At 43.9% G+C, this 23464-nt stretch overlaps 3 protein-coding genes across 3 annotated transcripts in view; 1 reads left to right on the plus strand and 2 right to left on the minus strand.

The window, feature by feature from the left end:
- T265_10091 (hypothetical protein) overlaps positions 1-7295 on the minus strand; it is a gene marked incomplete at both ends in the record, with an annotated part of 8873 nt that extends 1578 nt beyond the window's left edge. The window contains one exon of the mRNA XM_009176359.1: positions 6651-7295. Coding sequence (XP_009174623.1) covers positions 6651-7295 — 645 coding nt within the window. The remainder of the gene's footprint in view (positions 1-6650) is intronic.
- The window catches only part of T265_10090 (hypothetical protein), a gene marked incomplete at both ends in the record, with an annotated part of 23298 nt that extends 7218 nt beyond the window's left edge, over positions 1-16080 (plus strand). Inside the window, 2 exons of the mRNA XM_009176358.1 lie at positions 8622-8796; positions 15976-16080. Of these exons, the coding sequence (XP_009174622.1) occupies positions 8622-8796; positions 15976-16080 (280 nt within the window). The remainder of the gene's footprint in view (positions 1-8621; positions 8797-15975) is intronic.
- On the minus strand, positions 11410-21759 carry T265_15047 (hypothetical protein; the record flags this gene model as incomplete). The annotated part of the gene is made up of 7 exons (XM_009176360.1): positions 11410-11533; positions 12039-12065; positions 15605-15676; positions 16902-17026; positions 17108-17358; positions 18372-18449; positions 21672-21759. Coding segments are annotated over 7 exons (765 nt in total), but the record flags the coding sequence as incomplete, so codon positions are not given.
- Positions 21760-23464: the final 1705 nt, after the last annotated feature.

The following is a 23464-nucleotide window of genomic DNA, read 5'->3' on the forward strand; positions in this document are numbered from 1 at the left end:
TGGAAGATTAAGGAACGAAAAGCGGTCGGAACTAATTTGGAACCGTCCAACACATCGATTCAAGATTTTGGCACCCACACTAACCGACAAGAGCCGTTAATTGGCATTCAACACTGATCTAGTTTGAAGAGGACTTACTGATTTGTTCCCCGTCTGTCTTATAACCTGGCCAATTTTGTGACCTATTCACTTGGCCTGATGAAGCTTTTGTGTCAAAAGCGAAATGTTGCCCAAATAAAAACTACCGATTGTTTACCAAGCTCTTCTGAAATGATGACTTCTATGTTTTTAGTTGCATCTGACAGTTTGCCTCCGATTGACACCAAGTCGCATCTGGTCACGACAACACGACAGACAGGTTGGATTTGAGACCCACTGCGAAAAGTAAGGGTGGTGAAACAGCTCTACAGCGACTCCAATAGGGCGGATGCCACGTAGACAGTTTCACTTTTACTCATTAGTAAATTTTTTGTCTGATCTCCTCGTTTTCTTGTCTTATCGACAACACGTTTAGTCTGGCTTTCGTAGACGATTTCTACAAGTTTCATTATAAAAATGAGACGGGGTTGACATGAAACGGTCTCGCTAGTTGGTGGGCTCCTCCTCACGATGAGTGTACCGAAAAGGGACTCTATCGTATTAACAGAAACTGCAGCGCATACTGCACGGTTTTGTTGTACCGGCATGAGAACGCTGTCCCCTTGATCGTGGACAAATTTTCGGGACGAAATCCTGAGTTCTTCTGATGAGCTTTCTTCATATCAGTGTGATGTCCAATGAAATCTGACTGAGCTTTGGCATTCGCCGGAACAATACTGACTGGCTCAGTTTAGAGTGAAAGATCAAACCTGATTTAATAAGTGAGATTCTGGCTTTTTGTTGCTTTTTAGTAAGAAACAGGAGCGTGTGAATCACACAAAATTCTTCGTGTCTACAGGACGTCATTACCCCATGGCCAGTGACTGCTTCACTCTCTGGAGCAGCATAGCACCTACCCAAGACGGACGATCTGTCTAGTATTGACCGACGTTACTCTCCAAACTAGTACCGATTCAGAAACGCTTAGTCGGTAGTCACAGTTTGATCTTAGGGTTCTTCTTCCCGTCTAAACAGAGGTCACTATGGTAATCGTATCTGTCTAGTGTTCATCGACGTTACTCTCCATACTATTACCGATTCAGGAACGCTAAGTCGACAGTCACAGTTTAATCTTAGGATTCTTCTTTCCGTCTAAACAGAGGTCACTATGGTAATCGATCTGTACATGGACAACGTTGGCTTCATTGTCAAACAGTAGACGAAAATCCAAAAAAAACAACCGCTGTATTAGTCCAACACAATTAGAACTCGACCAACATCCTTTGATCTAGGCGCCCACCACTGGATTCAGTCATCTGAACTGTCGTGTTGACGGAAACCCGGGGACTGCGCCTACCTGATGAGCCCCAAGAAGGGCGAAACCGGTCGTGGGCTGTCGATGGACTTTCAGCAACCTTATGAGTAGTACATTACAAATAAAATCTTTCTTGTTTAGCACAACGGAACTCGAATGAATCTCAAGGTTATCTTCAGTTCATTATTGATGTTATGTGTCTATGTTAGGTTGGACTTTGAAACAGAAATCGTTGTCGAGAGGTCGTACTGCCTTCTTCAGTTTTGGTAGTTTGACAGTGAAGATGCGTACCATTCTGCGTCTCGCTCCCCGTCATCCTAATTATCGAATTGGTGTGATTGGTCGGAAAAATTCCGAGTTAGCCGAAGCAGTGTTTTTCTTGTACAAATATTCAATCCCTGCTGCCCGTATCGTTTGCCTGACACTACTCATAACGCTGATGAGAACATTTGAAAAGCTCACCGCCTGTTTTATGCTTTTAAGGGTTGATTGGACGAACTCAGTCCGCATATTTTCCTCGGTCATAGTTCGAACTTGAAAGCCACATCGAACGAACGAGTGTTAACGAGAGACTTAATCGAATTCTGAGTGAGTCTCCTAAATAGACTTTAGGTTATATAAAGTTTCGGACAAACGAAACAAGGAGATTACGAATCTGACGGAAGCCCAAAAGGTCTCAGCCCAACATATCTCATTTGGTTTCCACTTTTCTGTACAATTAAGAAAACACTCTGCAATTTTTTACTTCATCTTGCTAGCCTGTTGAAAGTGGCAGCTGGTGTAGATAGATTGAGCAGAATGGCTTGTTGGATCATGGTTATCTCTGACTGTTGTCTGTCGATCGGCATTTAGGTAGGCTCCGAATTCGACCCCCCCTCGAATTCATATTGCAATCTACGGTGCCCAATCTTTCAAACGAAAAAGGGCCAAGTTTAGAGAATAACTCAACATGTTGGCGCTTCGTTGATGTGGCCGTTTTTTCAGCGCGCGAACGCAACGCCCTCAATCAGAGAGTTCCCATGGCCGTGGTTGAAATCTGCCGGATTTATCAACCAACTGACCTCGTAGCCCTAATACGAACTTATCATACATTCTAGCACCATAGAAGTACCATGATGAACGAGACAAAAATCGATGCAGAGTTTTTCGTCAACTCCTCTGCTTCCTTGGATAATAGCGCCTTTTTACTGGGAGTGGAAAACTCCACTAGAGATAGGAGACAACCCTGTTGGAGACCAGTGCTTTAGGACACATCCTGTTATCTTTGACTTCGTGCTCACTTGGATGGAAAGATAAGTTTACTATGGAGCGAGTCTTTAATTGTGGAAAGCCCGTTTACAAGTCATCCCATCAGATCTGTATTTTCCCCACCTTTCTCTGTCAGACAACGTCAAGTTTTGGGCTGTTCGTTTTTCCACAACACCACTTATTGACGGAGTTCTACCTCTATTTCAGTGGGGGAAAAGAACGGTTAGGGTGAGGCCTTCATTCATGAATGGTTTACGAGGTTGAGTTGTCAAGCCTGTCATACAGGCCAGTGAAGCGTGAACAAGTTTATCTGTTCAGACGTGACAGCTCACGTGTGTCCCGAAGGTGTTTATGGAGGACTGGCAACTCGCTTGTCTCGCGCGCTAGTTCCGGTGCGACCACGAAGCTGTTCGTCTACAGTGTTTTCTCGCTTTGGTGAGAACTAATCAAAGGCAGGAGGGCACTTCAAACAAGAACGACACGACTAGAACTCTTGCTAATCCTGCCACTACCCAAAATCACCCGTTTTTCTAACAGGGTTATGAACTGACAGTGTTGCAACTAATACAATCACACCGCCGCACAACCTTGTTGGTTCGTACTAACCACGTGAAGAAATACAAGTTGCGCTTCCAGTTTATCCAGTCATGATGAACGCCTTGTGACTGATAAGGGATATCGGTAAACATGAGATTTCTGAGTTTAAATTAATGATCAGACAGTAGAGCAGAAGAATGGTAAATCACATGACGAGTGAACCTTCCACTAAGGAAGTCGTCAGTCTAAGAGCCAACCAACACGTGCGACCACGTGACATCGATCTCGTGACTGGATGACGAGTGGTGCCATGCCCTGCCTGAGTGCAAGTGTTGATCAGCCACTCCTGGCCGAACGCTTAAATGGCGTGTTCAAAACTCGCCCGGGAATTTTTTTGAGATGCGCATTCCTCATAGTTCGCATTTAAAAAAAAATGGACCAGCTGTACAGTGCTTCTCCGTTTTTCGATGTACAGTGATTTAAATTACAGGGTAACATCTAGATTACAATTATTAGTGAACTTAAATAAAGTCAAATGAGCAGATAATATCACACGTGGTCACAAATTAGTTTGTCTTCGGAGCAGGAATTTGTATAATCCAAGACGAATAGGAACTGGTATTTTTAATCTCACCTGTATTCGGCTTGATATTTGTTGCCAAGAAGTTGAAATTTGAATAAATTTACTAACGCCTCCCAAATAAGCAGATTTATATATGTTTATCTGTACGTTTGCAGTTACTGACAAATTAGTAAGATGACGAATTTGCATAGACTTGATACACTACTCATAGGGCTACTGAAAATTCTCTTAGTTTGCGAAAATCCTTCGCCATTTTGTTTTGTTGAATGTGCGATCCACTAACCCCGTCAAAGCGCATGCACAAACCCGTGAAAGTCTTTCAAATTACATCGGCTTTTCACTTCCCCAACACATGAATCACTTGGTGTGGTACAGCCAAGGCCGTTTCGTCCCTTTTAAGGCCCATCACGTAGGCACAGGCTCCGGGATTTCTTTGTTAGCCTTGAACCCAACTCGCACGAAATTATCAAAATTCACGCATTTGCGTGCGTGCCATTTTGGTTTAAACGGGAGACTCACCTGGAACCCAGGTAAATCCCTCGTTTGTAATGTTCTCAAGCAACCACTGCATCAGGCGGCCTCGAGATATGGGATGTACTTCAGCACGCATAATCTTGAGAACATCATAAACGAGAGATTCAGCTGGGTTCAAGGTGTGTCTCGCGTCAAAACCACATTACTATGCAAATAAGTGTATTTCAACAATGACGAATTTGGCTTTCGAACTCCCTAGATGTACACTGACTTTCGTCAACATAGTTCGTGCGGTGATCATTTTTATAAATGGCATGCATACTGAGAATTTGCGACTGAAAGTTTGAACCAATCTCCCTACCGAACTTTACTCTAACGACCTCTTGTAATAAAATCATCTTAACTCCAAACAGTCAGTTTGTTTGTTCTTTAAGCTTTGATTGCTTCTGAATTCCGAATTCAAGTGATTGGCCGGTCACACTGGAATACAACTGATGAAAAAAACATATTTCAATCATTGATTTCAGCCCTAGCGACCAGTGCTGACTGTGCCCACCCTGACTGAACACTCATCAGATCATGTGATTTGAGCTGAGCTGAGCTGTGCTGTTGACTAATACATGCAAGCGAATCACACTGCTGATCAGACTCCCATGTCCGACTGACCGGTATGCTTTGCAGTCTGAATCCCTCTAGATATTCTCGAAATGTTCTGATGGTAGCCAACAAGGAAGAACCTTTTCCGTGAAAGACTCGGCTAAAGTCGGTGTGTCATTTGGATAAAATAAGGAAATGAGCAGTCGGATAGACAAAAAATAAAGTTATGCCAATTGAACGTGGGCTGTTTGATTTGGAGAATAGAAAAGTATGGTATAGAACCATCAAGAATAAACGGGTCTTGTCCAGATTAGCCCCGCCAAAAAATTAACCCCCGCCGCCCGAAAAAGACTAGAAAAGTAGCTGTCCATTAAAGATCGGTTTGTGCCGCATTGGCGTTTACTCTGCATCCCGTAGACGTGCCAGAAAGATTCGATGGTTTGTGTGTGAGCTCCATGAGTATAATTCATGTGAATCATCATTTCAATTCCTTGGTAGGATGCCCACATATCCGAGATGATGATTGAGCCGGGAGCAATGCAGGCCTGGATTGTGTCCATCAGAGTGGCTTCAGTTCCATCTGGCACTGTATACATGAATACCACTTTAGTTTCCTGACAGATCCCTCCGAAAATCCACTGCCGGGGTAGGACTCGCCCTGCGTGTTTTTTTACGGCGAGATATTACCGTTTCATCGATCTCGACGTGTAGAGCTGGGCCAATAACTGTTGGAGTCTACAAAAGCTGTCAGGTGCAAGAAAGTTCTTTCAGTCAACAGCGGTCATGTGGCTAATAGATAATTCCCCTGAACAGAATTTGATTTTTGCCAAATTTTCGTACCAGCAATAAATGAATAGAGCTGCTGTCCATCCTAGACCGCTCCAAACAAGTTCCCTTTCGAAGACCGGTTTCTTGCCGACACTGTTGGGCATCACACCTCTACCTCTCAGTAACAGTTGAAAGTGTCATTTGGTGGCCGTTGTTGCATAAACGCTGCTGATGAATCACTTTTTGGCTTTGTGAAGTCGTATTACCGTCTCCTTGTCGTGAATGACAGTTGAAAGCGTCAGAAAGTTCACTTAAGGTTTTACGTCCGAACGGAGAAATTTTTGCGCAAAATGAGCCTAGATGCGGATGAGGAATGGTTTTCATCAAAATTAGGTCAAGATTGTGTGTGTACATTAAGTTGGAGCTGGGAAAAAGTGGCGGGGTTTGATTTTTCGCACATGAACTTTCTGCATTAGTGACGGGGCTTATCTGGAAAAGATCCGAGTAAACGATAGCAATATTTTGAGCGGACATTTCAGCCAAACTTTAGAGCTTAACTTTTTCCGTTTATTTCTTAAGAAATAGATGAACTCCTCTAGTCTAACCTGTCCATTTTGAGCAAATGAACTACAGTGTGATTGAGGTGTGCACAGGGGAAAATCAGAAGTGCTCAGGTCTCTCAGGACCAGTAGATGATGTTAAAATGTTAAAACGGTCACAGGTAGACCTTACAGTTTAGAACGTACAAGAATGTATCAGCTTTATCCATTCCGATCGGGAAATTCCAACCTAGGCACCGAATGCAAAACCAATGTACCCTTTGTTTCCATGGTTCCAAAACTTAGCCAAGTAACTGTGGCATTCCTGGATATGCTGAAGGTTATCTGAGGACTTTAACTATTTTGTCAAACAGTTTATCACAGTGTGTCAACACATGTACCTACATCGTACAAATATGAAATATGTGAGATAGTCAGTGCACGTCTATTTGGCCAATGAGAAAACAGCAAATCATCGAGGGCACAAATATCGATAAGATCCAATACTTACCAACTCGATTCCTGTCTGAGCTATTCCAAGTACAGCGAATTTCGTCGAGGACGACCGGCTATTTGAAGCTACGGAATCCAAATCAGTAATTGGCATACGTTCAGAACTGGTAGTTCTGACTTTGCGCTGAGGATGCACGGCGCCTCCAGCAGCTAGTTGAGCAGCTGAACTTCCAAGACCTCTGTAGCTGGATGCAATATCCAATATCGTTCCTTGGTGGCTATCGACCCGAGACTGGTGACCCGCAACAGACGGACGATATCCGTGCTCCAGTAGGATTTCATTATTCGTTCCGGACGGGGATTTATAAGCTTGATGGTCAGGTTCGGTTCCACCAGTTCTCGGTATTGCAGATGGAACAGAGCTGGCGTAGAAACCGCAACTTTTGATTACGGTGGGCACATATACTTCTTGGACTGAAGGGCGTGTTGGCGATGTAGCAGTGGAGTGTGTGGTTCCGAAATGGGGACAGGTTGTGGAAGGTGAGATAACCAGCTCTTTGAAACTGGGCAGTGTGGAATGTTCAGTTGGGGATAATGATCGATTGATCGGTTGGTGCCAATCCCTGGGTTGTGGAGACAGATCTTGTGATCTGCGTGTTGACCTGTAGTCGCCGGAGTGGCTGGTCGTCAGCTGTTCAACCATGGGTCTATCACGTCGGTCAAGAACCATCATCGGCGGCGTCCGAGAAAAGTTTTCCACCGAGAGATCGATTTCTAAGGGAGTGACGGGAACATTTTCAATTCGATCATTGTTACGGTTTTGGGAGGTGGCAAACCTCAGTTCCCTTCTTGTAGGCGATCTTCGAGATGGAATGGCAGCCAGTGTTCTGTAATCTTGTGGCCTATTGGCCAAGCTAGAATACGGCGGGCATGGCTTCATATTTCGGGCGAATGGAAAGTAAAGGTCGGCTGCAGTTTGACCTTGGGGAGGAGATAGTGGTGGTTTTGAAAGTGCTGGTGGTTTGGGGACGCGTCCATTGAGCTTGTTTGAGGGCATCGACTGAACAGTGTTCGATGCGAAAGGTTCCGTTGCTGAATAACTTTCATTCGAATCAATATACTCCTCGACATCCCGTATTCCTATGCATTTGGAAGGCAGTGATCGACTCATTGATTCCATACTAGACATGACTGTTGGCCTCTGTGAACCAGTTGTAAGTGAGTTTCGGGGTTCCATTTGGCTCGAACGCATTGAAGAAGACCGAGTTGTGGATGAGATCGATATCGGTTGGGTGGTTGTTTTAGTAATTGTGGCCCTCCGAATATTAAGAGCTATACTATTGGCCTCGGCCTCCGATTCGTTAATCATTGCATTGTGCGCTTTGGAATAGGTAGACGTGCGGTTGATCTCATGAACCGAAGGTCTAGGCGAAGTGGTCCACGTGGTTGTCGTGGCGTTCGTCAGACTTGATCTGCCGGTTTGTAGGTATTTATTTCTTTCGGACATTTCCGAGTACTGACTGGTCTGTCGTGGAATGTTGTCCTGTGGAGGACCACCGTTGTTCAAACCTGCGTAGGTACGGATTCCTTCAGCTCCCAGCCAATTGCCCACTTGATCGTTAGTCGTGACGGATTTCACAGTGCGTTTTGCCGCGGTCGGTTTTGTATCATCAAGCGACAAGTGTGGTTCACTATTCCTATGAGATTTTCCATGATTGGACTTGTGCGCCCCATCCGTTTCGTCCTCGTCGTCTGCTGAATGCAAAGGAGACGAAGAAAGCGTGTTAACTGAACCCGTATTTCCAAAAGCATCACCATCTTCGGCTATCTGATCGGTTGCTTCTGCATTCTGTTCGATATCGGAAATGTCGCTATCTTCTACCGGTTGTCTGCGTTCTGGTTTTGCTTGGATCACAGTTTGTTTACTTTCATCCCCGTCGGTGATCTTCGGCTCGCTGAGCTCTTGTTGTTGTTGTTGTTGCTGCTGCTGTTCGGACAGTCGGTCTCTTTCTCCTTTTGTATTGGTCAGCTTTGCATCATTTTTTTCCGTTGACAAAACGCCCTCTCCAGGCGTTGATAACACCTCCTGTTTCGACCCCCCTTCGTTCGCCGCAGACGCAGAAACAGTTTCAGCTCGTATCGATCGTTCTGCATCTCTCACCCCGTTCAAACCGCTCATTGGTGGTTCCACTGCTTGCTGTTTTGTAGGTGGGACTGAATGGAGAAGACTTGGTGTAGACTGACTGTTTGTATTGTTGATCGCTTTAGTGAGACCACCTTGCCCACCATTGCCAACAGTACCACGTACTTGCTGTCCCAGATGATTTGAAGTGGGCATTAAATTGCTAGCTTCCTCAGTTTGTCTCGTCTCCACTAGGCGATGAAAAGAGGAAGAACGGAATGAAGAATCAGAGACTGATTCGTATGGGAAACTACTATGTAAACCAGTTCGGTAAGAAAGTCGTTTTATACCTATGGTTACGATGTGATGTCTGGTCAGAAGGTAAGAGACGGATCCAGGGTTGCAGTTGAGAAAAAGCGTCAGTCGGTTTATTACCACTCGCCGAAAAAAAACTAGTATGATTATGCGCCTCAGAAGATATTCATGTATCGATAATAAAGCCAGTTGTGTTGTCTGAGTGACTAAAGTTCGTTCGTTACTGAACTAGACGTAACACACTACTCACAAGGTTGCTGAAAATTCTTCAACACCTGACGACCGCTTTTCCCTTCTTGTGGAAATGAGAGTACTTGACGTTAAACCAAACCGGTTTTCATTTATTACTCTAGTATTACTTAGTAACGCTGGGAGGAGTTCCAGCCAGGCACTCTTCGAAATACCTAGTCATTTGATGAACTTCTACAGAACAGTCACAGGTTGTAATCATATCAGAAATTTGAATTTGTTGGTGACGGTCATTTTCTGAGCTTGTCGAGAAGTCACTGATGACTAATTCCTCTTAAATGAACATTAACATCATTCAACTGATTGTAGATCAGGTGGCTGTTGATGTGTTTGCCAAAATTGGCAATGCGTCCCCATACGAGGAAATATCATGAGCGCGCCGTTGGGTGGGTATATCCTCTTAGCTTGCGTGCGTTTATATAGCATTTGGAGGCTATCTATTACCTTCCAGCGTGATTGGTTACCTTTGGAGACAGTGTTTGTCCTTAATCTATTGATCCGTTTGGGATTTGCGTTGTGGTTTGCGTTCCTCTGAGTTGATTGTTTATCGTAGTGCCTCCCATTTTTAGTAGTTTCCTCCCTGGCTTTAATTATCCCTTTACTCAATTTTCATTGCACTTCAGTACATCACCAATATACATTAGAGTAATAAATTTGCAGAGGAATGCTCAACCACCCGACTGCATAAGGATAACACTGTCCTGTAAAGCATGACAGGATCAAAAACGAAGCGGACAACAACCAGCCACTCAGTGTCAGTATGAGTTGTTATACTCATGTTTTCTTGATCGAATGACCACCTTCCCAAGAAGTTAGGGACCATCATCAGCAAACGAGGTGTTCGGACGATCCTAGTGGTTGCCCGCCGCAGGAAGCAACTTTATCGAGAGAGGATCCCTCTGCTCGTGGAGTTTTTCAGAAACGTTGTCATCTTTGAGACTATGTCAATGCCTAAGTTTATCACTGTTTTGGATCATGTAAACCCGATCCGGTAGATAGGATTTCTTAACACTGCAATTAGGGTTCATTAACCAAGGGCAAAAATCACTTTATTTTCTCATTAAAAACACATGGAGATAGTTTAAGCAGTCAAAAACCAACAATATTTCTACGTCAGCGGTACAAATCCTCGCCAAACACACCCTACGTAATGTGATCAACATTTCCCGATTCCTGTCGAAGCAGGAACAGTTCCCCCTCAAGTCGAAATTTCTTCATGTTACTACTGGCTAATAAGGCTTTTCTGTCTGAGTGAAATATTTTGTGTGCATTAAAACTCCGGATATTTGTCGTATTCAGACGCCTAACAGAGCGGGCAGTGAACTCCAATAAACGTGAAAAAGACCAAACTGGAAACATAGTGCGATATTATTGCTCAGATACAAAGTTCGACAGAAGATGAACATCCTTGAGACTGCATAGTGGCGTATGAGAGTCACAGACTGTGTAATGCTCAGACTGTGCTTTGAGAGGCTTTGGGGAGGCGAAGTGAAACCCACCTTTAAAGGAGACAATATAAGTTGACTCCACACTTACTTGGTGCTAACTTGGGGAGGCGAAATGAGACCCACCTTTAAAGGAGACAATATAAGTTGGAGCTACAAATAGCCGGACGAAACCATGCGGTATGGACCTGCATTAGATTGATAGATGCTCGTGGCAAACGTCAACGCACTTCACTTTTTGACAAGCTTCGGTTTCCCAACTTTTAAACATTGTTTTTTAGTCATTCAGCACGGATGTACTGTGCCTGCATGTTGCAAGAGTGCTGTCTCTTCTACAACCAAGTTAACATTAGAAGGACATTACATAGAAAATTTCAGAGATTAGACAGTTGGTCATAATTTTTCAGACATTATGGATCAAACAACGGATCGCTGTTGTTTCTGGAGTCAAGTTCTTGACAGTATGTCTTAGTACATTTTATATGACATCATTTGACGTGACCATAATTTCGAACGGTGATGCCGCCCCACAGGAAACTGTCAGTCTTGCTTTGAGGCATGCTAGAGAAGTCGAGAGAGAGAGAGAGCTCAGCTTCTCCAGGCCTCTACTTGGCCAGAAAGCCATCTTCATATGTGATATGTACAAACAGGCGAAAATAATCCAAAATTCAGCGAAACTTACAGGCACTCTGATGGCGTTGTAAGGCTGTGCTGGAATTCATGTCTCCGTCGTGCAAATTGTCGTGGCTGACAGCTAACTTTCGATCTAAATCGTTTTGACTCTTGGATTGCCGAGTTTGCCGCACGCTCCTGGTAGAACAAAACAGTTAAGCGACATTCAGATGTGTCATGCGTATAAACTGGGTCAATAGGATGAAATGTGAAGTTGTACGCGTTCGAGAACTGCAGGACAGTTAGACCGAATAAGATGGAAGTTTAGTCAGAATGGAAATGAACTACTTAATCATTCAAAGTAGTAGGAAAATAATAACTGTTCGTATTCGAGAAATACACTCATTTGCAAATCAGTTCGGTTTTCACGGGAGACTCAATTGAATCCCTTGTTTATGATGTCCTCCAACTGAATGTGCTGCACACAGGCTGCCTCATGTTCATAAGGTTGACGGAAACTCGGGGACTGCGCCTACCTGATGAGCCCCAAGAAGGGCGAAACCGGTCGTGGGCTGTCGAAGAGTTTTCAGCAGCCTTGTGAGTAGATTCCTTTATGAAAATAACTATGTTTGTTTACCGGCAAAGCTGGATTTTTAAAACGGCTTGTCAATCAAAATGGCACCACTTTTACAAATGTACTTACTTTGCCAAATTCAGTAGACTACGACTCCTGCAATGTTGAAGGAGAAGGAACGGAGAATTTTTGGGATGTAAGCGGAAAACTTACAAAATATCTCTCTGGCTAATGCCGGACACTAGATGTTGCTTGACGTAATTCAACTTCTGAGATGGTGAAACGAAAGACCAAATCTTGTTGAGTTACCACGTCAAACATACATTACCTAGAATAATCTTAGTGAATCTAATTATAAGCCGATCGATATTTTAGGTTTCGGATCATGCAGTGTTTTTTAGAGTTGCTTAAACGAAAAAGACTGTTCAGGCGTGACTATGAGCTTCCAACTTCACGTGAAGGGCATAGCTCAGTGTCTGAATAGTTCCGCAGGCTTCTCAAGAGACAGTCATTGCTGTAGGTTAAATGGGCAGCCACTAATCATACTACGATTTATCGTATTACCAGGTATTCTTTTTGTATTGGCCACCAAGTTGAGAGCATGAAACCATCAGGGCGTATCCTGTCTACAAGAGCTGCGACATAGTCTTCCTTATAGAAATGACGGGTTAAAAATCGTCGCTACTGAAAGCCACACCCTATAACCACTCGACGCCTAATCGTGACAGCGCTACATGATTCAGAACGATTAAAGCCGAAAGTCCGAAGGTTTTAAGAAAGCATTAGTAATGCGATTAAAAAGTAAGTAGCCATGTCTCACTCTTTGCGCTCTAGAGCCGGGGAAATCCCATAGAGCACAGGTCAGACGCTTGAGTCACACGCACAAAGTAGAATCGCCCAAGGAAGAAACCCTTAAAACCTGCTGCCCCGAGTTGAAAAATTTGAAATGCTCGCACTTCCTTGTGCGTGAGAGTTTTGGGTCAGAGACACAGATTGGTGCCGCAACGAAACCATACTTTCAGGCCATAGCGGCCACAAGGAAACATGCTTGTGCGGTGTAGGAACATGACTAGTCCCAGTCCTTCTCTAATTAGAAACAACCGGGCGTGATCTTCCCAAGGTATACATACAGTACCCTACTACAGTGGGACATCTTAAAACGGTCCCAGATAGCTCGCATTTCGAGTGTTAGTTAATTGATTGATGGTATGCTTATATCTCTGAGTATGAAAGCCGGTGCGTAGTCTAATGAGATCACAGTGGTAGCCGACTGAGTGTAGTCAGAAAGACAGGGTAGAAATGGTATAGGGACCCCTAGAAGGCACGAATGTGATCGCTCAACATATCTTTGCGTCGACCATCGTCTGTTTTGTTGAAGGCACAACCTTTGACATAAACGTGAACAGCATATGCGTTTGTGCCCTCAAATTCAAGGCAGGTTGGAAACTTCTAGAGACCACGTAGGAGCTGGCAGTAATAAAGGCTCACACATTTATGGGTGTTGTCTTTCCTCAAGATCAGATCCCGGTTCATTATTGCATTTTAACAAGACTCCTCGAAATAGAAGGTATTGCTTCCTAGAAGATGCGGTTGCCGAACAAGTCTAACAGAGCAAATGTACAGGCATCTTTCAAGTGAGAAACGATTGGATCAGCCAAATGAAAGTGAGGAAGGCACCATTACTGGACCAGCAATTCGATTAAGTGAGAAGAGCTCCGGAAAGATGACTGACCCCCCTCTTGAATCTAATCAGCGGAAATGGTGGCTAAGAACGGTCCAATGAACTAAAAAACGGTAGTGAAAACTAGAACTAGACCGACTTTGTTCCAGTTTATTAGCAAAATCGTCGATCTATAGACTATTTACAGAAATTCTACCCTACTATGCCGTCTGCATTGTTGGATGAAATAATCCGGCCCTAATCATCCCTTTGTATTTTGTTAGAAAAAAGAGTAATTGACATCCTGGGGACCTCAGGCGAAGCATTTGGAAGACGAAAGACGTATCGGATGAATGATAGATATCTGCCCCTGAAACTCATTGAATATCACTCTAGTCATCAGCGCTCCTTAATACCTCCTTAATACCGTGAACCCGAGTCTGGATAGCCGCTTGATGGCCTGATGCGCTTAGCCAAACCAGAAAAGCCAATGAACGTGAGAATCAGCAGATCTATTGAACAATGACGCGTACAGGCATGTCATGTGCGGCCGGGCTGTTTATGATGCTCACGTGGAAAGTTCCAGGCAGGCCAAAAAGTGATTCTAAAAATAGAACTCGTCTGTCAAGGTCAGGAAGAGAACAACCAATTAAATCTGTCTCAACGAAAACGGTCGTTCCATTGGCAGTTATGTAGTCCAGTATCGTTTGGAGCTGGTTCTCCTATTAGGTTTGAAGTGGCTAACATGTATCATCGGCTTGATGAAGTGTTCTAACTCGATGGTGGATGAACTAACCACATCTTTACTTTACAAAATTTCGGACACTGCCAGAAACATAAATAGCCAAACAATCGTTGTTCCACTGAGTCCAAAAACGGCGTTCAACCCACATGATCTCACTACTTCGTGACCATTTCTCGTTTTTAAATTATTCCCAACATCCTTGTCACACTGATTTCAAACTTTATGTTCGAAAGCCTTTTGGGCCGTGAGAGTGTACTTTCACCCTCTCACTTTCATTTTTTACAATCGATAAAATCCCACTTACAGCACGGAATTTATTTATCTGGTACAACTTGAAGACTTGGAGTATGTCGTGCTAACTTCATATTCCGTCAGAATCCAAAATACGCTAAGAAGTATGAATGATGTCTTCGTTCGTTTTGGTATGCTCTCGATACCTTCAAGTGCAAGAGGGCGTGAGTACACGAGCACTGGTGAACATGGCATCAAAATTACTGTAGATGGCGACAATACATATTTATGTCTGTAGTTGCACGACGTCAGAAGGCAGCATTACTAACAAAATAAATTCTAGGAACGACAAGGGCTGCTCCTATTTTTTCTAACCTCTGGAGGTCGATTTGACGTTAGCCTGTTGTTGAAAGATCGGGTGCACCCATGATCGGTTTACGGTTATAAAGCTTGGACACTGTTCTTATAAGAAAAAAAGAATAATGATTTTTTTTCATCACTGGCACCTTCGATTCAATGCATGTCTATCATGAGATGATTGGATTAGCAGTGCTGGAGCAAGGCGATTGGGTCTTAGCAAGAGATCAGCGGCTTGTCCGATTGGTTGGTTGATTCGACCGCACTAGCCACGCTAACCAGGTCATGTGACACGTACAGTGCGATCACGTCATGTTTTCTGAAGCAAGTTTTGACCGGCAGAGGCAAGGATGCAAACACCCTCAGACCTAAATAACGAGCACCCTCAACACAAAGATGTGGATCCGAGCTGTACTGGTGCACTTCGTTTGTTAGTTGGAGAGCCCGTAGCTCGACACATCAATGGTTAGAGGTCCTCACTGATAAGGCGACGTTACCCATATCCGCTTGGTCGGTTTCCATAAGGAATCAGCTATTCTGTTCTCTGTACTCCACTCTTCTACGCTGTCTGCTGCCTTATGTCGCGACAACCGAAATTGTTGTAAATTCGTACACTGAACTAAACTGAACAAGACACTTCAAAAGACTGTGGTGAAATTCAAACAGGGTTGTTATGTGTGTGTGTGATAAATTCAGACTCACCTGCTCACTGACGGTTGTGGAATCGTTGGCAAACTAGAGTTGAGGAGCATCAACTCCTTCTGGCAACGCCCCCTGTGAGAGTGAACGATAAATCTTCAATATCAGTTTTCATGAGCGTGATACCAATTTGGAGGTAGTCAAATGGGCCGATTTCCGTTTACCTCAAATTAAAATCTGAATATCCCCTTAGATTTCCCCCGCATGCAATAATGAAATTTCCAATAGACATGTCTTTTAAACGGAGAAGGGAATTGTTGATCAAAGTGTAGGCATACGCCAGAATGACCTACTCCGGAAATCTTGGATAAGTCAGCATATTTATATCACACAAAATTACTCCATTGGTTTTGCCTGTTTTTTTTCTGTTTTAGATCTACAGTTCTGAAGTTATTTTGAATATGGAACCGATTCTCTCTCGATACGATAGATCTGATTGGGGAACTTGTTTGTGCCATAATGATCGCATCAAACTTTGATGAATCATGGTCCACTGGTGTGAGAACAGAACGGGTATGTGGATTTATAAGAACCAAGAATATGCTGGTACAACGGTAATGGAAAATCCAACATACTTGGGAAGGGTTATCGAACAAGCAGCTTCTCGATACAGCAAAAATCTCTCTGGTTTGGAATTACACAATATAAACGTGCCCGTTTTTTTTACCACGGTTGTTCATTCATTCCCTTTTACAGTCGACAAAGAAATCAAGACTCATTGTCTATTACGTGTAGAAACGCAAAATGTAATCTGATTCAGTTGACTGTACTTAGATACAAACAAACTTATCAGTGACAAATGCGTACAAGAGAAATTTCTGTCCGTTTTATGAAATCTCGGTGGCGCAAGTTTGTCTGAGGTCCGAAACAAACCATACTGCAGATATCATCTTTCGAAACCTTCAGTACCTTCAGTGAAAAACACAACGAAGACGCAAGCAAGGATCGGTAGACAGGCAACTGTCTGAATATCGTGTAAAGTAATGTGCCACAGACGTAGATCAATATATTCACACCCTGCCCAAAATACCTGTCAGGTTATGGAGGGAGGTCACCATACCATCTTTGGTATCGCGACAATAAGAACGTTACAACGGAATTCGCCAATTCCCCGTTTGTACACTGACTTGGCTTCAAAAGAAGATTGAACTAAATCCAACTGAACTTCTCGTTTCCTTCAAAAGGTGACGAAACGTTTGCAAATCAATTGCCAAGCTCGGCGAAAGATCAACAGCCACCTGATTAATATATATATAGGAGACCTAGTGCTGGCCTATGTCAAGCATTCTGAGCTGCCTACACTTCTGAACGTTCAATCAGACAATCTGGAAAAAAGCTGTTAGCACGAACGTCACTGTCATCGATTAGCCGCCATTTCTTGCAACGTCTCCAGCCAAGCACAGACAGGGTCACGAGGACCCCATCCTGTGAGGCGTACAACACCAACAACACCCAAACTCTTCGTGATCTCTTTCACGCCTTTCTGCCAAGTCATGTGCAGTCCACCTCGCGGTTTGCGCCATCCTGAATGAGGCACGGAGAACAACACTCGTCTCGGTAGACGGTGTTTTGGCATGCGTAGCACATGACCGAGCCATCGTAGTCGATGATGCTGGATGTTTTCCCGGATTGAGGGCCTGCAAAACAGCCAAATACCCGTTTTCTAATCGCCTCGTTACTGACACACTGACGCCATCCACAACCAGCCACGCTTCTGAGGCATCCGTGGTCGAAAACCTGAAGACGCCTCACATCACCTGTCTCGCAACCATTCAACAACACAGCGGCGTATTTCTACGTATTTCTAACAATCGACACAAAAGGATGTTTATTTGTCTATAGAAAAGTTACGCGGCTTTGTGGATAAATGTTGCAGAATAATCACCCAACGCTGGTGGCTGATCAGGTAAGCAGGTGAACTCCGACGAACAAATCAATGGCTACCTGATCAGCCACCACCAAACGCATCTGATCTTCTACTATTTCGACACTTTGATTATCAAGGAATATATATATATATATATAACTCCAGATTTGCTCAGTTGACATACTGAGGCCGAAGAGTTGGTTTTCATCTACCGGTAAGGCAGTCGGGGTCCTAAATCTCCTTGAGCTGTGCATCGCCGACAGTTCCCGGAATAAAGCTGAAAAAGCTGTACAGTGCTTTTCTCCATGCGCCGACTTTACTTCAAAACTCCCTTGAGTTCCGTAAGATGCCCACTACCGGTGATTGCTAATAGGGACGGACCAGCTGCACAGGGCTTCGCAGTGTTTCAACATATACTGATTTCACATGCAGGTCGAATTCTCAATTGAAATTTTTGGAAATCTCCACGCGATTCCAACTATCCGCTGGGTGCGTCAGCGGAAATAATTGTTTGCAACATCAGCTGTGCCGCATCCCGTTAAACACTTTTACACCTGCCCAGGAATGTGAGTTTTCGCTCATCCATCATATTTCTCTACTACGTGTGTATACTATGGTGGAAAGAGTCATACTATGAGTATTGCTCAATAACTGGTCAGTAAAACGATGCACAGGATTCAAGTGACACAGACATACTTGGGATTTAAAGTGGTTATCAACATGCTTGTCTACTTGTGTGTCGTGTTTTCAAAATGCCCCAAGATTCTTGCAGATGGGAGATAAGCATACAAGCAACTGTGTGTGCGACAGTACGGTTCTCCAAGGAATCGGTGACGTATCCATGAAGCAGATTTTCACGCAGAACCCTCCATATTGGCAAGAGGAAATCAACGTTTCACTTACGTGAATGTGTAAAATTGTCTTCTTTTAAAGATACCACCGTTTGCTTTGGATTCTTTTGCGTCAACCGAACGACTGAGGCTGTAAACGAAGAATAATAGAAATGCAATTTACAATTCCACCTGGAACAGCTGACTGATGTCCTAAGGTTGTTTCTCTGCCGTGATTGATTTAAGTTGCTGATTAAAGAAAGTAAGTGAAATGTTCCATCTCTAACCACATATGGAAGCTCGCTTTCTAGTAAGTTCCCAGGTCATCAGTCCTTTTAAAGTATCAGATGGGCACAAATCTCTGAGTTTTTGTTTTCCGGAAGTTCTAGTCTGCCTAATAATCATGCTTGGTATGTTCGGACCCCAATAAAGCCGAAATTTTTGTTTCAAAACGGCTATTTCGTAGTTCACCCTCAAGAGACCCAGTTCCAATCAATGCTTCCATGTTTTGGTTGTATTTTTGTCAGCAGAACGATTTCGTCTGTGTAACAAGGCGCGGCAGGTGCTCTTGACACATTACAAACCGGATTCCGGCCGTGGGAGAATGCGGAACCGGGAGTTGGTTCCGGCGCCGTATTCATGCGACATACAAGGATCGAAATCATTTGAAAGAAACTCAGAGTTTGAGAGTAGAACTCGCGGCAACTTGGCTTCTGCATGGATCTTAGCGAACGCCCAGGGGCGTCTGATCGGAGTTTGGTCGAAATTTGGGCTGTCCGATATTTCATCAGTCAAAACGATCCGAGTTTCTTATTTGCCTGATCAGGAAAAACTGGACGCTCTGACTTCATTATCTGACCGTGTACCAACTAACATCAGCACGAATACTAACCCATGAACAAATATATGTTCAAATGCTGAGATGTTGGCCGACATGTCCCACATAGACATGACACTTGGTAACTTTGTGAATCGCGGCATTTGGTCGTCCTGTGAAGTGCGTTTGGAGCTCGCATCACATGGATATAGGCCCCAAGAGTGCAGTATTTTGGGCTATCTACAATAGTTCACGCCAGCAACACATGCAAGCTACATAGGACATGTTCCAGACAACTTCATTTGCACCGTGTACATGAAATGTTTTCGGGTCAAATTGGAAAACAGAATCCAGAGCACCGAAATGCTTCGTACAGCGAACACTGTTGGAAATGAAAGTATTTTGATGTCAAACTGCTCCAGTTTTCAGAACAGCTGGAACGGACAACCGGAAAACGGATTCCAGAACACCTTTATTTGCTCTAGCTGAAAAATGTAGTGTGGAATCCCGAGAGTCCAAAAACTTCCGCTACGTGCCGCGACGGTCTTTAGTCAAGTATGAAAAATTTAGATTCCGTTTTAGATCACCGGAGGGTTTGATACTCAGCAGTACGGCTTGGGGAATGGACATCTGCATGAGCGCCAAGATCCAAGGGCTTCCATACAGGACCATTTTCAGCGCGAATCATCAGTGCGGTTGTTATACTACTCAAAGGCGTTTAGCACTTAACGGCTTTTTGACGGCAAATCCGATTCGGGGGGCCATTCGTTCTGTTACGGAACCAAATTGAAACCACATCCCGCTTGAGTGCCAAATGTCCGAATGCCCAGTGATTTTTCGGGGGATATGTCCGTATGCATATGCGTGCTTTCAGTACAGTTCACAACAATGATCTCGGGTAACCAAAATGATACGTTGAGTACTGGCTTTAAAAAACTCAGTTTTGAGACCGCAGAGCCAAAGTAGAGCGTTCCAACTGGTATTAATTTGCACAGACCCTTCATTTGTTGCTTCGCTATTCGAACGTCCATGATGCTTCTCCTACCCGATCGATAAGCCAGTAAAAATACCAAAACCCAAGGTCAAATGACACACGAGAAACGGTAACTTCACACTTTTAAAAGGACTGTTTGAAGGTCCATAACAAGATGGATTAAAATACGCTTTTCCTACACCACTGGTTAATTGACTCTCTGACAAAAACATAGTCCCCTCAGATTTCATTCAAATTTCGATGAACGTTGACTTTCGTGCATCAGAACCAGGCGGACATTCATGACCAGAATACCCACCTAGTTGTTCCAACCGTCAATCTGGAAGCCATTTTGGTTGCGCGGTCGTTTCAATAACACAATGAAAGTGTGGAAGAATCGCTTTAACGATGACGAATTAAGATGCTCGTCTAATCTAACTTGACAGTAATAACAACGCTTGTCACGTCGTTTAGGCAGTTGAACTGAGGTCAGATATGCACTTTGGCCAGCAGCGTCATGAGAAGTTTGGTGTACTTTAGGTGAAGTCGCGAGCAGTGATCAATAAATAACGCTACAGCATTTAAACTGTCTCTCTGTCCTTTCCAATCTAAGACCGGGTTGTTACATGCTTTCGCGTATTATCCTGCCTGGTTAACATTCCCTATTCCTAACTAACGCCCGAGTACTGAGATAATGCAGGTCGCCTGGTACCACCATGTCATGGCTTTTTAACCCACTGGCCTCCCCATCATCAGTGGGGAAAGAAAACATTTGCACTTCAAGACACTAAGTTATTCTACATAATGGGAACCCATCAATGAATCATGTCTAACAGCAGCTCAATGTGTGTTCGCGTTCTTAAAATGATCATTCCGGTTCCTGGAATAACGATTCTTTCATCTGAATTTAAAATGCCACAGATTCCCGTCACCTTTGAGATTGATCTCGCTCATGCCTTGAAAAGCATTCATGGCTGCCTGCCAAACTGGAGACGTTTCCTCTGAGGTGATGTCACTCGAGTGGCCAGTCAACACCTGCGGTCAGGTGGTACGGATTCCGTGAATGAAAAACGAGTGGCACTGTATCCTATCTAAAAGTGAGTTGATCATTCTGTTGACCGAACGACTAACAGTTCAAACTAGCACCAGGTTGATGAAAATCCTTTGACAACCCATGATCTCTTTCGTCCTTCTTGAAAACACCATGAACGGGAGATTCAGCTGGGTTCTAGGTGAGTCTCTCAAAAAACCAAATTTGTTTGCAGATGAGTGTACTTTGGTCTCAAGTAGAACGTAAGGGGACTGCGCCTACCTGATGAGCCCCAAGTAGGGCAAAACCGATCGTGGCCTATCGAAGAATTTTCAGCAACCTTATGAGTAGTGTATTAAGTCTACAAAACGTATTCTTGTTTTCTTCCCAGAAGGAAAGCTAACAAAGCAGTGAAACAAATTCTGTGGACATGATAGTAATGAAAGGAAGACTGGCGGACACGAATGCAAACTGACTATGAGGTGAAAAAAATCATTTCCCGGTGGTGCGTTCATTGCTAAAAAATTTTTTCGACTGCCCGAATTGCACTCACGTAAAGAAACACTGACGATCGACTGCCCACTTCCACAGAGCTTCAGCGGATTCTGCTGTCGGACACTTGAAGCCCAGTGTGTGCCGGCGCTGTAAACAAACGGGAGAAAAAAACACCAGGTAACAATGACCACAAAGAGCGACCGCTGAATGTTTGTTCGCCTTGGGATTTTGAATAGGCGAAGGTGAATACCTGGCAAAAGTTCAGGTAGAAGGGTTGAGTAAAAAACCTGATAGAATCAAGACCTTTTCAAAGTCTGTCACAAATCTTAGAATCTGCACAGAAGTCGACAAGCCATGGTACGAAAGCATATTCGAAGTTAAAAAAAAGTTGCGAAAAGATAATGCAACCATTTTGCTGCAACTCGCAGCAGCAGCTTTCATTGATCTTTTCGCCCAAGCTCTACTAATTTTTGTCTGTTCATTATTGATTAATATTCGAAAATGATGGCCATGGTAGTTGGACGTGGAGCAATATCATACCTTTTGCTGCTTCATTCAGATGATAACAGAACGATAGAAATCGAAACAAGTGATTACACGAGAAGCGTCAACCGTGCTGATGAGATGCTATCCCAAGCGGTGTCTCTTCATATTTGGTCCCTTGTATTCCGAAATACGACAGCTTGGTAAGTTTTTACTGTCATTTGATATCCTCAGCAGTCTCCTTGACCTAGCCAGCTGCCGAACACAATTTCCATCGCGCACGAGGACGCAAATCTAGTGTACTGAGTTCTCATTTAGAGGTGTCACACACGCGTTTCACAAATAGAGTGGTGTGAAAATCTCTAAGTGAAATGGTTGGGAGCCTCAGGGCAAACTTTCTGTCCATTACAATCTATCTACTACGGTTTCCTCCCTTTGAGGGGCCCAACTTTGAACAGCAACCAGTTCGCGTCGTCTGAGAATTTAGTTTCCATCCCAGGAACGAATAACTCCTAATAAGGGGTTGAGTTTCCCCTTCAGACTATCTGTCCATAGAGCAGAACGACTCTGCCGTCTTTTTGGGTCTGCGTGAACGTTGCGGACGTTCGTTGTTCCGCAGGGATCTCTTCAGAAGATTCGACCACAAACGAGTTTTAAACTCATATATTTGTTGGGATACCGCAATGTATGGTGCTCCATATCCGGTCCAAATGAGAGCTAGTCCCACTGCTGAACAGCAGTGTTTTAACTATTAGTCCGAAGGTCACGGGTACAAAACTCCAGTTAGATGCGCAAGCATGATGACTCGAAATAAGGATAAAACAGATGTTCCTCTTTCCACAAGCCTCATTGGCCTACCATTACAGGGTGAAATTTCAATCGACCGTTCACAAATCTCCGTACACTAGTACAAACTGAATCGAAATGTTGAAGCCTTACTGGTTTAATCGGGTTTATCTGAGGGGGCGTTTCGAGGATTTAGTTTGCGGGAAATCCAAATCAAACCAGCACCCAGTACCTCTGTAAAGGTGATAATCATTACTGAATATCATTCATGTTAGTCAGACCTGAGAAGGCAAAGAAAGCATGTTTTACCTACTGAATGCCGATTAGACTGGACCTTTAGATTGGAACCACCAGGCTGCACTGTTCTCGAGGGTCTTATTGCGGATTGCGACTCATTATAGTCATTCGTTGGGCGAACAATTTGACTGGGTAGGTTGACCACACTGAGTGGTCATCTTCCCCTAGCTGAGTGTTAGTTAACAGATATAATGTTCATCTCTCATGATCCGGAAGTTGAGATACTCTCACGGGAGCACAGGACACTGTGCTATCGTTGATTAGCGTAGGAAACGATTCAGTCGT

The sequence above is a fragment of the Opisthorchis viverrini genome, assembly GCF_000715545.1.
Source record: "Opisthorchis viverrini unplaced genomic scaffold opera_v5_330, whole genome shotgun sequence".
NCBI lineage: Eukaryota > Metazoa > Platyhelminthes > Trematoda > Opisthorchiida > Opisthorchiidae > Opisthorchis > Opisthorchis viverrini.